The 16825-nt window shown below is 47.1% G+C and overlaps 1 protein-coding gene across 1 annotated transcript in view; it reads right to left on the reverse strand.

Moving 5' to 3' along the window:
• The window catches only part of PHF12 (PHD finger protein 12), a 16263-nt gene extending 218 nt beyond the window's left edge, over positions 1-16045 (reverse strand). Inside the window, exons 1-13 of the mRNA XM_010019154.1 lie at positions 15979-16045; positions 14000-14387; positions 13326-13446; positions 12068-12200; positions 11210-11374; positions 10405-10566; positions 8483-9299; positions 6493-6615; positions 4998-5141; positions 3276-3374; positions 2651-2733; positions 897-1035; positions 1-129 (exon numbers count right to left, since the gene is read on the reverse strand). The exon at positions 1-129 is cut by the window's left edge and continues 218 nt beyond it. Of these exons, the coding sequence (XP_010017456.1) occupies positions 1-129; positions 897-1035; positions 2651-2733; positions 3276-3374; positions 4998-5141; positions 6493-6615; positions 8483-9299; positions 10405-10566; positions 11210-11374; positions 12068-12200; positions 13326-13446; positions 14000-14387; positions 15979-16029 (2554 nt within the window). The 5' untranslated portion in view covers positions 16030-16045. The remainder of the gene's footprint in view (positions 130-896; positions 1036-2650; positions 2734-3275; positions 3375-4997; positions 5142-6492; positions 6616-8482; positions 9300-10404; positions 10567-11209; positions 11375-12067; positions 12201-13325; positions 13447-13999; positions 14388-15978) is intronic.
• Positions 16046-16825: the final 780 nt, after the last annotated feature.

Consider the following 16825-nt stretch of genomic DNA (forward strand, 5'->3'; position numbering starts at 1 on the left):
TGCCCCCTATCAAGCTGGAGCTGCTGGCTTTGCAGTTACAGGGTTTCCTATGCTGTCCTTGTGCCTGGGAACTCATCACAGCGGCTTCTTCATGCGGCTCCTCTTCTTGTTTTCTGCTTTTATGTCGTTCTGGAAAAGGAAAGTGATAAGTGTGAGGTTTGGGTGGGCTGGTGGCAGCTTGTTTTCTTTAACAGGGCTAATTCTGAGGTGCTCCGGGTAAGATCCTCCAGCAGTGATGTGTTTCAGTCCTCTGCAGGGAGCAGCTGATAAAGGGAAACGGGAATCTCCTCACAGCCCCGAGAGGTAAAGGCATTTACACATCTATTTTGGCAGCCAAAACAAGAGGGAGCTGATCAGGTGGAGAGCAGGAGTCAGCCATGTGGATAGCACAGCCGAGATCACTTACTCACAGCCTGCAAGGGGAGGATATGTGTGGGGAAAGCCCTTGGTCCAGCTCTGAACCAGAGCTGATGTCAGGCAGGGACCTTAGCGTGGTTTAACTCTGCACTGGAGACAGAAGCACGGTTAAGAGCAGAGCGCTGGGCACCACCCAGGCCCACAGAGGAAGGTCTTGTGTGACTGAGAGCCCATGGAGAGGCTTCCCCTTCCCAGAGAAGCTGTGGTTGCCCCAGCCCTGGCAGTGTTCAAGGCCAGGTTGGACACAGGGGCTTGGAGCAACCTGCTCTAGCGGAAGGTGTCCCTGCCCATAGCACAGGGTTGGAACTGGGTGAGCTTTAAGGTCCCTCCCAACCCAAACCATTGCATGGCTCTTGCAAGGGGTGCACCAGACGCTGCAGAACAAGGGCCACCAACAAGAAATTGATCTGCACCCCCTCCTGTCCCCCTAACAAGCTCTCTGTGGTGGTATGTGGGGCTGGTGCTGTCTCAACACTCACTTATCACACTCTGCACTTTGGCAACAATACTGCTGGGAGGAGTGGGAGTCATCTTCTCCGAGAAGTCACACGAATACAGAACGTTGTCCACAGTTGTCCCATGCTCACTGTAGTTCAACAGCTCGTAATGTTTCGTATTCTGGAAAGGGAAAAAGGGAGGAAGGGGGAATCAGGACATCAAGTCGGAACTTTTGTCCATGTATCCCTCTGGAGCACTGAAACACAACCCCTCTCTCCCTGCTGCTGGTGGTGGTTAAATAAGAGCAGTTAAAATATCCTCCACAGCTTCAGAAATCACCAACCCAACCCTTGTGCATGGGTTTCCAGCTAGAGCTGCTTCCCCAGGGAAGGGGGACCCGAGCAGCTTTGAAAAGCGGGTTTTCCCTCCTGCACTTGGACCAATGGATCTTTGGGAAGCAGGGATTCAAACTGATTCTCCCAAAGTGAGCCCACCATTTTAACAGGCACGCTGGATGCAAGCTTGGCCTGAGACCTGTGCCTAAGCAGGGAGGAGGTGTGCTTTGGAAAGCAGACACAAGATGCCAAGAGGGATGGCAGTGTGCTGCTGCAGCAGCTGCAAGACAGAGGCAGTCTGAAACGCCAGGAGACATTACCCTGACACACAGCATTACACAAGCAGTGTCACGCTCAGCTGAGCTTTGCAGAGGATGTTGACAGAGCAGAGGAGGTTTCAGGTTAGCTCACAGGAATTGTCTCAGGGCTGAAGACCTCGTCCCTCAGGGGCTACAGAGCTTGAATCAAGTTACAAAACCTCCCCATGCACAGGGGAGTAAGTTTGCAAGTAACCTGTTAAGCTGCAGAGACTAAGGGCAAGCACGAGCTGCCAATGGCCAGAAGCAGAAACAGCAGACAGAGCTAAGGAAGGGGAAATTCTCCCTCTAGAGTGACTGCAGCCATAGGAGGCCTGCTGGAGTATGTAAGAAGTTCAGCGCCTAGAGCCTGATTTCGGATTGACCACTGTGAGGAGATGCTTCAACACAGATTTAAGGTCTGGATCCCATTACCGAGTGTGTTCTGTCACTTGTAGTACACTGGAGGAATGGCTAAAGCTGGCTGTGGGTTAATCCTGGATGCTGCTCAGTAGCTGTTTGACTAGTAGTGATATAAAAGACTCTATCTTGCTTCGAAGACTGTTTCCATGCTAAGAGACGTCTCCAGCAGCACTTTTATTGGCAGCCCCACCAGCCTGCTTACTTCAAGAACAAAGTAATCTCAGGTCTGTAGTTAAAGAGCAACTGTAGACCTCTGTTTATGCCGAGAGCTTAACTGAAATCCAGTTAAATAAATAATTTAGGGAGTACTGCAGATGGCATGATCGCTCACAGCACCACTGCCACACCTGAAAGCAAGAGGCTGGGAGCAGTTTCCTGCCTTGTTCCAGCTGAGGTTTGATGTCGACACGCAGCTGGATCAAAAAACATCAAGCCATTTCCATGAGTTTTTCCTTCCCCAGACCCCAAGCAGTGACAGTGCTTACTTGTGGTCAGTCTTTGTCCACAAGCAGTTAGCTCAGAGGAATCACGCTGGCAGAGCTCTGGGCTTCAGAAAAGGGTTTGACAGAAAATGCTGATGCAGCCTTCACTGGAGTGAAACCATTCACAGCCCTGGCTCTTACTTTGTAGTCCACAAAGGAGCACCACACAAAGGCGACCTGCTGCCTGCATCTCCAGCTCTCCCACTGCTGTGCGTGCCAAATAATAAACCCCCAAACCAAGCAACACTCAGGCTCTCACCTCATCGTAGAATATGCAGGCATGTTTGCCAGACACATAGTTACAGTGACCATAGCTTGTAAGGCACACATCCATATCAGCTCCTGTCAATGGGAAGGACAAAACAGGCTCAGTTCATTCCAGAGGCAAAAAACCCCACGTCAGGCAGCAGAGAACAACAGACAGAATTAAACTTCAATTAGCAAAACAACAGGGGAGCAACTGCCTTTGTCTGAGCTCCCAGGACTGCATGAATAATGCTGCGATAAGCCACAGAACAAAGTTCCAGTGGGGGAAGGGAGGTTGAAGAGCATTTCAGCTCTTGGATCTATCCAGAACACTACAAGAATCTAAGCAAACAGATGAAACCTGCAAGCAAACCATAAACTCTTCTCTCCATCCATCAAGCATTACATCTCCAGGAGAACCACTCTCTGATACCAGCCAGGTGACAAAGGTGCAACCCCATAAAGATTCAAGTGGATGGGGAATTTCCATGTTTCCTGGTAACGAAGAATCCCAGGAGCAGCACACCAGTGTCCAGAATGGGTCTATTTTCTTCCACACCCACTTGGCAAACACTTAGGGAGAGGTCAGAGAGAACCACCCTGATTCTGCAAGGTCAGGGCAGGATAAAGCTACTCACCTGTCCCAATGTAGAGGGTTCGATAGCACATGTTGACTGCACCCCCCAAGCCCATCAGGGGATAGAACACTGCCCGGGCTTGCACTTCCTTTCTTTGCGCTGCAAGAGAAGGAGAAACCACTTGAACAATGTTATCAGCCACAAAGGCTGCTTGAGCCCAGTCCCCAGCGTTAGACTCTGAAAAGCACGGATCTTACAGAGGATGCAGTAAGCTTTGGCCTAAACTCCAGTTCCCAACCCTTTAGGAATGTTTGTGCATTAAACATCTTTTTGCCAGTCATAAGAGACAACTGCTCTCTCCCATCACCCACACAAGCCATGCAATTGGGGAATGTTAATACTGAGTGTGCACAATGGAGCCACAGTGAGGAAAACACCAGCCTCCTTCCACTAGCTTCTTTCTTAATCTCTTCCACTTTGGATGACCAAAGAGCCGAGTCTTACTGTCAAAGTGACACAAAACCCCAGTTTAGGCCTCTCCTGACACCACATCTGCATTGGTTTTGTCAGTTTTACACCAAGAGTGTGAAATCAAGGAACAGAACACAAGGGTTATGAGAGATTGTCTGCAGAGCCACCTATGTCAAGGACATTGGCCACACCGCGTGGCATCACTGGACATGCAGCACTCAATGAAGCTGCAGTGTGCGGGTCCCCACCTCTGCCCTGCACAAGTCCTTTGAGCTGTCTGGCTCTGCTGGCTCAACAGAGCTCGCTAAAGGCTTGGGATCAAACATTTCATCAACAATTCTAAGCATCCCTGCCCCAAAAGGGCGATGGGTTAGAAGACTGCTGAAGAATTTCCAGACCTCATCTGTTAGGAGCAGCACAGGAACGCAGCTCATATCACAGCCTGGTGCTGTGTCCTACAGCAGCGTTCAAAAGAAGACCGACAAAGCATTTAGAGAATGCTGTGATGCTACAGCAGCAGAGCAGGCAAGCACCGAGTTTCAGAAGGTTACTGACTGCTAGCAGGCTTCCAATGATCTTATCTTGGATATTCACCCCCAGGCCCAGCAGAGGGGGAGCAGGCACCAGCTTCCACAACAAGGCTGTCCGGTTAGTGCTTGAAATCAGATTAAATTGACTGGGAACAGAAGCCAGTTCACCCTGCAGCTTTAGGTGTTAGCATGCTGATACCAGTGCCTCTAAACAAAGCCAATGCTGAACTCGGGAATCTGGAGATTTCCAACAGAAGAGCAAGTTGTTTTCCATTATTTCCATTAGTTGCATTTAGTGTTTCAAGCTTGATAGCAATATTATTCTGCACGGGCAATGACAACACGCATATTCTGTGCCTCAGATCCTCCTGTTTGTGTGTTTGTCTCACAAGCAGCTTCTCCAGAAAGAGAGAGCAGGAATTCATATATTTCTCTTGCCCGTTTCAAAGGTAAGGACAGAAAAAAACAAGCCAGCAGCTGAACCTTCCCACTGCTAATTGCAAGATGAAGAAAACACAAGTTCACTGAAGATTTCCAGCAGAAAAATCAGAAGCTACTGAAGGTATTTCCATTGCCATAGTCTGTAAATAATTAAGCAGAGGGACCTGAAGGAGTTTCTGGCCAGTGGATATCCAGAGTGGTGCAGAAATGAGAGGAAAGAAATGTGAAAGGCAGCATCAGACAGATAAAAGAAGAGAGAAGATCTCCTTCAGTGGATAAACAAGGGAGTGCCAAAAAGCTATGGCTCAACATAAACCATCTATTCTAGGGCTGCTCTTACCTTCAATGTGGTTTCCCACAGGAGATTGCTGATGGGAACTGACACTGCTCGCTAGAGACTGAGCTTTGGAAGGAAAAAGCTGATGTATTCTCTGCAAGGCCAGAAACTTGATCAGCTGCTCATCCAGCATATTTATCTCAATCTCTGTTAATAAACAAAAAGCAATTAGTAAGTTATTCATGGAAAGGGTGCAATCTGAGCTGCAGTGGATTTAACTGTCCCACTTTCAAACTTGCCATTTGCTTCAACAGCAAAGACAAATCCTGCAGTATCTAGAATCTTACACAGAGGTGATCTATTACTTCATATCATCTCCTGTGAGCAGTGTGCAAGGAGAGCACTAGCCATGACCAGAGAGCTACAACTGAGGCTGCAAGCAGAAGTTTAGGGGAACAAGGGCTGATAAAGTTGAAACTCTGCTGGTTTGGCTCAGAACCAACAGGTCTGCAGAGGTGGACATCGTGCCCCTTCAGGCAGCACGCTGGGTCCTCCTTGTGAAGCTCCATTATCTAGTTAGAAAGTGTAACCCTACCTTACAGAGGAAAGGTGTAGCCACCTTTGAAGCTGCTACAGGCTCATTCTTGAGCCATGGGCTTTCATAGCAAGGTCAGTTAAACCAAACAGGGCAATTCAGACAATATTATTGAGCTTTAAAGCAGATCTGTGGCTGATAGCTTTGAAGTATAGTATTGATATTTGTAAAGCCCTACAGAGGTCTGCTTTCTAGCAGTAAGCAGGCTGGCTAACCTCTTCTTTCCAAGAGCTTTCTCCACATCAGCAACAGGTAAAATGGCAAGCAGAAGCAGCAGAGCTGTAACAGCCTTTCCTGGTCGCAGAGAGGTAGTTGGGGCAGGCTGAGGAGTTGGGGTTCACCAAAGAAAAGAGGGTCACACTGGCAATGCCAGAAAGGCTGTTCTTCAGATGTGGAACTTGTCTCTGACAGCAGCCTCACTGTGCTACTGACGATTGCTGCTCAGCAATCTCCTTCTCCTGAAGTCACTCCATTAAGATTTAGCATTTCTTGCCAAATGCAACAAAAGGAAAATACAAAATAGGCCAGTCTGGAAGACTGACAGAAGCAGAAATAAATCAGAACATTAACTGACCCGTCAGAGTATCACCATTCAGGTGAGTGCTCGACTATAAGACCTATTGTTGCTGGACTTTACACCCGCCAGGAGCAGCTCTGGATTGCAGAGAGCACCACAACATGGCAGGGCTGCAGGTCTGTGCATGTGAATTCCACCTGGAAAGCTGCCCGTGCAATAGCTTTGTGATCATTCCCCAGAAAAGCTCCAGGCAGAAACCATTCATCGGCCTCGCTGCCTTGGCAACACTACAAGTAGGGAAGCATGTGACATATTTAAGGTAATGTATACCCAGCTCCACCCTCACCTGACTGCAACCCTTCTTTATCTCTGGATCCTTTTCCTTAAGGAGAGACAGAATGCTGTAGGGAAGCAAACACACAGATACTGATAAACTGAATACTCACCGCCGTCCATAAATGCTTTCAGGGAACTGGTGAGGTCCAACATAGCTGCAGAGTTTGAAGTGAGTGATGAGGGTAGAGTTAAAGCGCTTCCTATGGATAAGGTGCTGGGACTGACCTTACCATCTACAGAGAAAGATGGTGTAGAGAAGATATGTCACTGTGACGTTCGTGAGACATGCACCCAGCCCTCAGGCTGCACTTCCCTTCCAAGCTGCTCAGAATGACTAATTTTGCTCATAGTCATGCTCTGAAAATGGCCTGAATTAGAGGCCATTAGCTTTGCACTGCTCACAGGACTCGTGTGTGCCTCCAACATAGAGCCAACTGCCAGCTCTTGCCTCTCCCATCCTGCTGTCAGAGGAATTCTGGACCTATACATTTAAGGTCTATCCCCTGTTTGAAGCAGCAGCAATGACAGACTGTAAATGATGTCCTACAGAGACTGGGAAGATGAGCACCAAGCCCCCAGGAGCTGGAAAAGCTTACTAAACCCAGGGACATTTGCCAAGGAGCTTGTCTAGGTCTGAACATGCCTAAAAAGTACAAATTGCCCCATTTTTATTTCTGCAGGATTATCAAGGGCTGTACTTCACTGTCAAGTACCAATGTGACAGTTAAAAGCAGATATTATATACCAAATAAAACCCTCCTGCTTTGGCACTGACCACGCAGCTGAAAGAGACAATGGCAAGTGCCAGGAAACGAAATCCCTTTAATGCGTTGTTGATACCAGACCTTCTTGAATTGGTTTGCCCAGAGTTACTATAAACCTGAAATTTATGGCAACAACAACAAAAAAAGGTCACGAATGATTTGTATTTTGGTACTCAGCAACAAAATCTGCACAGTCTAATTTAAGATTTGTTGTAAATCTATATATGTACATCGTGTTAGATGGGAAAACCTAAATATTTACACCTCTCCCAAGAGACACTGCACCAAAAGAATGGTTTAATCTGCATTTTGTAGACTGCAGCAAAGGCAATTAATTAACATCTTAAGTAACTGCAAAATTACGTAGGGTTTGTAGCGCTCTTCAAACCACAAGCAAGAAGTTTCCTATAGTGTGGGCTCATTTCCACTACCAAAGCTTCTCCCAGTCTTGCATTTTTAAGCAGGGCATGGTCAAACTAGCAGCCTCAGAGTTTGTTCAGCAATAAGCAAGGAGGGCAAGTACTCTGGGAACTGCTTCCAAACATGAGGTGAAGCTCAGAAGTTACTCATTAAGGAATTTTAAGAAGAAGAATAAAAAGCTCTTGCCTTTGTTGCTTGCTCAGATCCAAGCAGTGCATGCAAGCCTGCCACTGAGCAGCTGGGAACTGCCAGTGACAGAGCTCTGTCAAAGCCAAATTTAAGCCAGCCTGGAGTTACGGGCAGTTATTCTGACTTCAACAGCTATCAACATCCTGGACTTGATGTTTTTATACTGAAGAATGGGTATATACATTTCAACAGGAAGGTTTCTGGGTACAACTTGGGACAGAGATGGTACATCCAAGCCCGTAACTTCCCTGTATTAACAGACTAGCAGATACTAAGCAGACTACAGCTTCTGAAGTCCACGTTTCTCTAACACCAAGGCTGTGCAGCTTCAAACACATCTGTGCTAGGGGACGGAACCATTGCCAGAGCATTTACTGTGTACACAAATCCCAGGATCAGACTTACCCTGTGAGAAGAACAGCCTTGCAACTAGTGCTTTAAAGCAGCATTAGACACAGCAGCCAACTGATTTAAAACTACTGCTTTCCAGAATTAAACTGACCTACTATCCTGCTTCTCAAGCACATGTAGGCAGCAAATTCACGTCCTGTGGCTCCCGTGAAGGGATCCAAGACAGAGGAGCCTTAAACTTCTCCCAGCTCTCCATAGAAAGCACGATTCCCAGTTAAACACAGGCATACTGCTACAGCCTTGAGGTTCAGAGTGACACTGAGCCTGAACACCTTCTCAGCCCCGGGGGGCCCAAGAGCAGCTCCTCAGCACGTACCTGAAGGTGGTGCTGGTGAACAGAATCTGTTTGTGGCCCCAACAGCAGAGATCCCATCTCCTGCAGCCTGCGGCGGGGTGAGAGCCCTCGTGGCGGTCAGAGGGGAGCCCATCGATCGCAGGTCTGCTGGCAGCGGCAGTCCTACCTGTGCCTGCACATTCTTCCTTTGCAAAGTGCTGGTGGTCTCCAGGCTGGCACAGGAGCTCGATATGGACGTAGGCATACTTGTGACCGGCACAGAACCCCTTTGTGCACAAGAAACAGGTCCTGCTACGTTCTCTGTTTTGACAATGGTTCCAATGGTGTGATTCACAAGTCCACAACTCGCTGGGGGTGTGAGGGGCCGAGGCCACGTTTGCCGATGGGACAAAACAGGGATTGTGTTACCAGATCCGACCAGCCTCTGGGAGTCAGTCAACTGTGCTGAAGATTCGGACGCAACGCCATAGAAATGAGGACCGTTGACTTTAATGTCAGAGGCTGTCGGGCCGTTGGAAGTCCCGCAAGAAGACACCTTCTTGGATTTATCTATACAAGAGCTGCAGTTGACATCTTCCTGTGACAAGGTCTGCTGGGATTGCGAGGAGCTCAAGGAATTCTGGGTGGTAATCCCTGAGGTGCAGGATGACATGGAATAGAGGGAAGGTGTGGGTGCCTTGTCAGCTGCCTGGTAAGGGTTGGCGAGTGAGCCGTCTGCCACAATAACAGGCTTAATATCAGCCTTCTCTGTTTGTTCAGAGTCCCAAAGCGAAGTCATCTGCTTAGCAGATAAATGTTTCAATATGCTGCACTGGAGCGCAACAACACTACAGAGCCACTGGGAGGAAGGAAAAAAGCACAGGTTAGCTCCACAGGCAGACAGTGCTCCAAACATCAACCGCTACTCCATGGTTCACCCAGCTCGAAGAGATTCAGCTGCCTCACTGTGCTGCTGACCACTCGGATGCAGCCTGGAGCTACAGCATCTGCTCTGATGCTCATCTAGAATCAGGAGAAAGTTTTGTCCAGAGGTATAAAAGCACAACCAAAGTTACGTAGTGTTTATCTCCGTGCTGGGGACAGTACACAGAGGAGCCGAGACTAAAGGAGTGAGAAGGCAGCAGACGCACTTCCTCACCCCCAAACTCCTCCTTCTCTCTTCACTTGTTAAGTGTTGCAACTCTTCAGCTAGTTACAAACACATCTTTCACTAATCTGGGCTTCTATCCAAACACAGTCCTCCAACTTACTGTGTAGCACCCTGGAAAGAAAAACTAATCTACCTCATGTAACACAGAGTCACCCACCAAAGCTGGGGTGGAGAACACCTTTCCTTTTCACAAGGTAGAGGAAGACCAAAAGGCTTATTCCTAGTTTTAAGCTCCATGGTGAATAAGCACCTGCCACATAGGAGAACCCTGCCTGAGCTAACAGAAGGACTCGACTACACCACTGACTGCAAAGCAACATGCCTTCATGCTGCAGAACCTGGCAAGAAGTTTCATACAAGGTTCAAACGCTCATTTGACCTTGGTTTAAAAGTCCAGTTCTCTCAGCACTGAAGAGCAGGCCAGAAATGTGACGTTAACATACAAATAAACGTGTCAGAGAGCAGCCTTACATAATCAAAGTGGAAAGTATTTCCCCCTCAGCCAGGAAATAAAGATGACATCTAGACAGAAAGCCCTCGACTCCACTCTTAAGGCCGGAAGACTATTTCACCACTTCCCTGAAGTGTCAAATGAGGAGTTTTACATTTCACCTGGAAAGCCAAAATGAAGTTTTAATGGGCAAGGGTGTCAGAGACAAGACAAGCTATCACCTTCAGACGTGATTTTGAGACTGGTTTCCTAGACAACTGCTCTGATCATGACTGAAATGGAAGAGGATCTTTGTTCCAATGCAACTACAGACACAGAGTCCAAACATTTGACTTCATTTACCTCCTGTTGTTCTGTCTGGCTGGCTAAGTGCTCAGTGTTCAAAAGGTGCTTCTGCAAGGGTTCCTCAGGGATCCCGTTACAGATCAGCTCGCCATCTCTAATTGCTGCAGGCGCAAGTAACGGGGGTGGAAGCCGGTATTGGGACTTTATAGCATCAGGAACCTACATTGTGGAGAAAGAAGATCACACATGAGAACAATTACTCAAGAATGACTAGTTAAACAAAGTGCCTAACCACCACTCCGCTTCGTCTTCACTGCTTCCTAACCCAAAGGAACCCTGCAGACAATACATTAGCTGTTTCAAGGACTCAGTACTTTAAATTGATGCAGCCATGCTGAAATTAATAGCTTTTATTCCCTTAGGTCAGGCATGACTTCAGCACAACATGGTGGCTACAGCATAAGAGAAGTCATGCAAAAAAAAAAAAGAAGAAGGGAAACCTGTATGGCATTTTTCAGGTGTTCTGGCAACAAACACTCTTTGAGGTTTGACACAGCAGCCCCAATTCTGACTGTAGGGTCACCTTCAGGAGGTTTTGTGTTGCACTTTTAATGCTCGTGCTAGATTTAAAGGCTTCGCTGTAATAGCTGAGCCTTATGGCTGGCAGAAAAATGAGGTTCTTCAGTTCTACACGTAGTGAAATGTAACTGCTGACTCCCAGACCTCTCACCAACGCCTCCATTCACACCCCACCCTCTTCCTCCTGCCCCAAGAGGCTATCCCTGCGGGGCGTGCCGGCTTCCCTTCCAAACTGGAATACACACACAAGGATTTTCACCAACACCTACTTGTTTACACGTACCTTCAAACCTTTTCTCTTTCCTGACTGAAGAACTCTGCGATTCGGAGGATGTTTCTTATGGATTCGGTTTAAGAAATCCACTTTGACAACGTGCTGAGAAATGGTGTCCTGGAACCGGTCAAATACTCGGCACCGATTACTCAGGGTCAAGTTCTTCTGGTTCAGCTGGGTGATCAGATAATGCCACAGGAGTTAGGGATCTGCAGGTCACTCTAATGTACCCTAAGACTTTCATAACGCCTCGGAGCACTGGCATCAGCTCAGCTTTAGACTATTTGTTTCCTGCAGCACTAACCATTTCTGTTAAAGGGCACATTGCTGGAGATGAATACAAAAGCATTTAGAGGCCTACTAAAGCAGCATCAATGCTCTCAGAAGCAGTCTGTCTGGGCACAAGCCCTTTGTTTCAGCCCCCTGTTTCCTGAGTATTTAAGTCTCAAGCACACTGCTTTTCCACAAATGAAAACTCCCATTTGGAATGAAAGCTTTTTGGGTTAAGCATGCAAAGAATTACTTCCCCTACTTGTAGCACTGTGCTGCTTTGTATCACAGTTCTGGAAGCTCATCTAGATCTTAAGGAGTCCAGTCTGAAAACTAGACAAGCTGTCAGTGAGCCATATCTGAGCTGTCAGCATCAGTTACAGGAAGGAGTTTCCCCATCTTTATATTTTATTGCAGATAGCAGCATCATATTCCTTTGGAGAGCGCGTTGCTTGCAGCAGGAGCTTTACAAGCGTTACAGGGAGCAATAAGAGCTCAGAAGCTGTTTTACATTTGTTGTACTTTGTCCTTTTAATGGACCTGCCAGGTTCCACTCCAGCATCCGGTTACCATACTGCAATCATAGTCCTTGCTTACCACCACGTGTTCTATGTGATTTGGGCACATCCATCTACCCAGAGGCATGGCAGTAAGCGGTGGCTCCAGACAATCCATGTGGAACAGGAGTGGGCAATAATCACACTGAATTAGAGGTGCCACTCTGCAACTCCTGCAAAGAGAAAGCCGTATCTTACTTCCCATACAGAATACATACTGAACACACAGGCGAGCTTGGCTAGCCACTTGAGCTTATCTTTCCCCACCAATTCCCCTACACTATGCTTCTTGCAACTAAAATTAGGCTTCTGATTTGTAGCTTGATCGTTGTGGACCTTCTGCAAGACCCACTGAAGGCAAAAGGACTTGCCCAGGCACATGAGGGTTTCTTGCTGCAGAAGGGGTCCCATGGCAGGAAGAGATGCTGGTGCTGGGAAGCTGCAAGTACCTCTCAGGTTCACATCAGCAACTTTCCAAGCTGACCTTGTGTGTTAGTTCTGAGTGGCTTCGTTTAGAGCAAACTTCAGAGATTCAAAGGAAATCTCAGATTTGGGTTATTCCGTTTTTTTCCTCAGATGAATCACGTGTGAAGTTGGGACATTTACTTCAACAAGATGTTCTCAGAACAAGTCTCAGACTCCAAAAAGCTACATTTGACTCCCCAGGCTTTAAAGAAGGCTTCGCTCTATGACAAAGTCACCAGGTGTTCCCCACAAAAGCCCACCTGAGTCTCCAGCCCACTTCCAGAAACTCACTCTGACTGGGTTCCTGAACTAAAGTTTTGGTTTCACTCACGTTTTGCACTGGGAGACAGTTGGGTGCCTTTTTTCCTGCAGTTATAAAAACCAGCAGTATTTTATACTGGTTTTCAGCTTTACTATTTCACTACAATATTCCTATTTGCCTTGGGCTTTTATCTCTCTCAGCAGATTCCTATTTCCTAAAGGTCACCTCCTCACATACAACCATAAACAAATACCTGCGTTTTCTACACCACCATCGCTTCAGAATTTTTATAAGTAGAAAAATATCCAAGACAAGATGGTTCACCCTCTCCAGGCTACATTTTAAAGCCTTTTACAGCCACACAGGGCTGCAGAAGCCACACCTACCCTTGCCATGGTTAAACATCTGTCAGTTAGCAAAGGTGGTTATTCCTTCGTTTGTTTAGAGGATTGTAAGCAAGTAATGAAGGAGAATGGGAAAGGGAAGGGGCCATCTGTGTTTTTCCATCAAGAACTTTGCTCCTGTGAAGGGTGTAGCTACACCAAACAGCTTCCCTGGAAGAGTCAAGTACCTGTTGCATGTGAAGCAGACTTTCACTGGCAAGGGAACCAAACCATTGTGGTCTAACTCGTGTTGTGCTTTCTTGACATTCTTTCCTGTGGTTTCTTCCTTTCTCCTCCTCTTACTAGTACCTGAAAGTAAAATTTGACAGGCTCTGGGTTACCCACATAGCAGAGATTTGCTTTCTGGTAGATGCACATAATCATCTCAGGCAGAGGCAAACAGAAAAGGCAAAGAGAGCTGCTTGTGGAACCCTTATCAACCACTAAATCTAGGCTTCAGCGACAGAGACTGTCTTTAAAGGCAGGTGGATTTTATACTTAATCATTTCAGCGACATCCTATACATCAAGTCACTACTTTGTTACTAGATTATCATATCATAAATCAAAATCGAGTATTTTGACAGATGGAATTTATTTCTTCAGACTGATGATCTAGACCAAGGTGACAACAGCAAGCATCTATCACGAGCTCTGATGGAAGTGCAGCATGTAGCAGAAGCATCCCCATAGCTCACATCTGAATGGCCACCTACTGTTGGAGAGCTGGAGGAGAACCAGGGGTACTTCTGTACCAGTGAGCACCACTGGAGCCACAACTACCAAGGAGTCAAGAGGGAGAAGAGGCAAGATGGCAGCAAGATGCAGACATCTTCACCACCACTGGACAAGGCATCACTCACCTGGAAGTGCTGTGGTGCAGGTCAGTTCATTCGGCAACTGGAACTGCGTTGGGTTCCTTTCCATGGCGGCAGCAATAAGAAGCTCAAAGGGTCGCTTCAGCTGGGGCTGCCCACAGTCCATTTCTGCAATGGCAGAGTCATCATCCACGTCAATTATGTCCTCATCGACATCATTCTGCTCTGAGTTGGGGGTCTCGGTGCTGGCATTGGATGTGGGAGTGCCAGGCCGGCTTGCTCTCCTTTCCAAGATCCTGGCATGCGCATTAGCCCTGATGCTGCTGCTAGACCTGTCCAACAGGTCTGCGTCACTGGTGGGGGAGGTGGTCCTTTTCCCAGATTTGTCCACCAATCCATTTACCTGCCCCAGCTCTTTCTTCTGCTCTCGCTTCTGCACGACATGAATAGGCAGGCTTATCATGGAGGCCACAAACAAAGCACATCAACCTTGACAAATATGCAATCGAAGAAACAGCATCTGAACAGGCTTAAGCCACTTCCTACCACTTCCCCCATGAAGTCATTCAAGCCTTAACTTAGCAAACCCAATCTGACTGCAGCTAACAGACAGATGACAAAACAGCTGAAGGAAACCAAGCATGGGGAAGGAAATGAGCATGTTTCTCTCCTTTTGGGATAGCCATATTTGAGTCTGGATCAGGACAATGTTTCACATCATCTAGTCCTAAATACCTGACAAATCAGACAACTCTGTTTACTTTGCTAACCAACACTGAGAAACTCCACGGTAGACTGTTCATTGTCAATGCACTCCATTAACCCTGGCCGTGCATCCAAACCCAGGACAGAACGAGAAGATCAGCTTGAGAATACAAGCACAAGATACAAACAACACTCTGCTATCTCTTGATGGCAGGAATCCTGAATGAGGTGGGCAGGGAGAACTGCAGCAGAGGAACGCACTACATTGGGATCACTGCAAGGTCCTTTTTGCAGCAGGATGGGACAGTGCATGGCCTAGCACGGGCAACTTTGCACTGTTCCAGCATCACCAATGTGGATAAACCCATCTATCTGATCACTAAAATGGTCTGCAAAAGGAGCAAAGTGTGTTAGGAGGCAATTTTTAAAACAGAGAAGTTGGGGATTGGTTTTCTTTTTCCCCTCCCCTCTCCCTCTTTTTAATTACTTTATTATTATATTTTCAATTTGCAACCTTCATTTTAACTGTTAGCAGATGGCTGAACAGCACCCTGGAAACAACAAGGCAATCCATTCAGGAACAAAAGGCTGAATACACAGTTTTCTTCCAATCTGTTTTGGGTGTCACTTCAAGGGAACAGTTGCTAGATAGTTTGGTGCAGTTTCTAAACCCTCTGCTACGCTGTCTTACGTAGGCACAGCAATAAGATGTTTACACTGTGCAAGACGGCTTCCTGGAGAAAAGAGCATCAAGGAAAAAAGACAAGCCACAATCTTGCTCAATCATCTCCTTCCCGTCCTGCTCAACAGCCCAGGAAATCATAACTCACTGTGATTTCACCCTCTGCTGATGTGCAACTGCTGCGAAGTCACACTTCAAGAAAACCCCCACACATTAACCAGAATCAAAGCCCCGGTGCCAAAGCTGCATTAACGTGACTCCTGTTTCACCTGCAGACAGTTCACCTCCCCGAGCATGGGAGCCATTCCCATTTCCTCTGTGCCTCAGCTCTCCCCCCTTCCCAGAAGCGTGTGGGGAAGGAAAACAATTTAAAAGGCACAGCTTGACAAGAACACATCGGGCACTTCAGTTCTGGTTCCTAGTAGTGAGCTTAAAAATACCAGCAGGGTCTCATCAAGACCCTTTAGTTTTCTTTAAGCCTCTTCCTAACAAAGCCCTTTGCAACTGCGAGCACAAAGAGCAGCTCTGGTGGTACATACATACACATTAAGGGGAGAGGAAGGTGTAAACCACCGGATTCACAGTTCACATGGACAGTGTTAAGGGCAGGGATGATGGCTGGTAGGAGAGGCTTTACCTTTCGGCGTACAGTGCAGCGGTGACACATCCATTCCCCCGGAGGCAGCATTTCCTCACTGAGCGGAGGGTTGCTACAAGAGAAGCACAAAGCAATGCTTTATTGTTATTTCTGGAAGGCCTCTCCCCATGGACACCAGCCCTAGTCAGCGTAGCTCTGCAGGTTCCATTCCCAACAGACGCTCCCTGGTTTTGCCCCCCATATATCCACTTAGGAAGACAGCTCTAAGCAGCCTTCCACGACACCCATCTCATCTCCACGGTTTCAGAAGACAGTCTTAGAACTGAACAGCAAAGGTAAATGGAAGATTCACTTGTGTGCAACACATACACCTCCATCCTAACACCAATGCCTCCTGAAATAACTTGATTACTCCACGTAAGACTACACAGATTCCCACACAGCAAACACAGTCATGTATCCAGGCATTTGCATCCCTTGGATTTGCAGTGTGAGTCCAACTGAACAAGCTGCCATGAAGTCTACCCACTGCTTCTTCCCATGTACTCCATCCCTGGGCATGCTTACTTAATGGTGGAAACCACCTTCTATCTTAAGGCAACCCAAATACTCTTAAAAGTGTCACCATATACAGCTTGCCTTGGCTATGAAGCACAAGATACATCCTACTCATATGGATCTGTACTTACTATAAAAGCTGTATCACATCGAAATGACATTCTCATTTTGATGCTAGAAATAAACCAAAGCAACTTACATGAAGGAGTAAGGAGGATTATTTCGAGAAACACTTCTCAGTTAAAAGCAGAGCAGCATATGTTAGATGATACTTTCCTTACAGATCCTACTACTAGCCCAAGAACTTTCCAACACCTCTTTATCATTA

Source organism: Nestor notabilis, unplaced genomic scaffold, assembly GCF_000696875.1.
Source record: "Nestor notabilis isolate BGI_N333 unplaced genomic scaffold, ASM69687v1 scaffold20817, whole genome shotgun sequence".
In the NCBI taxonomy this organism is placed as follows: Eukaryota; Metazoa; Chordata; class Aves; order Psittaciformes; family Psittacidae; genus Nestor; species Nestor notabilis.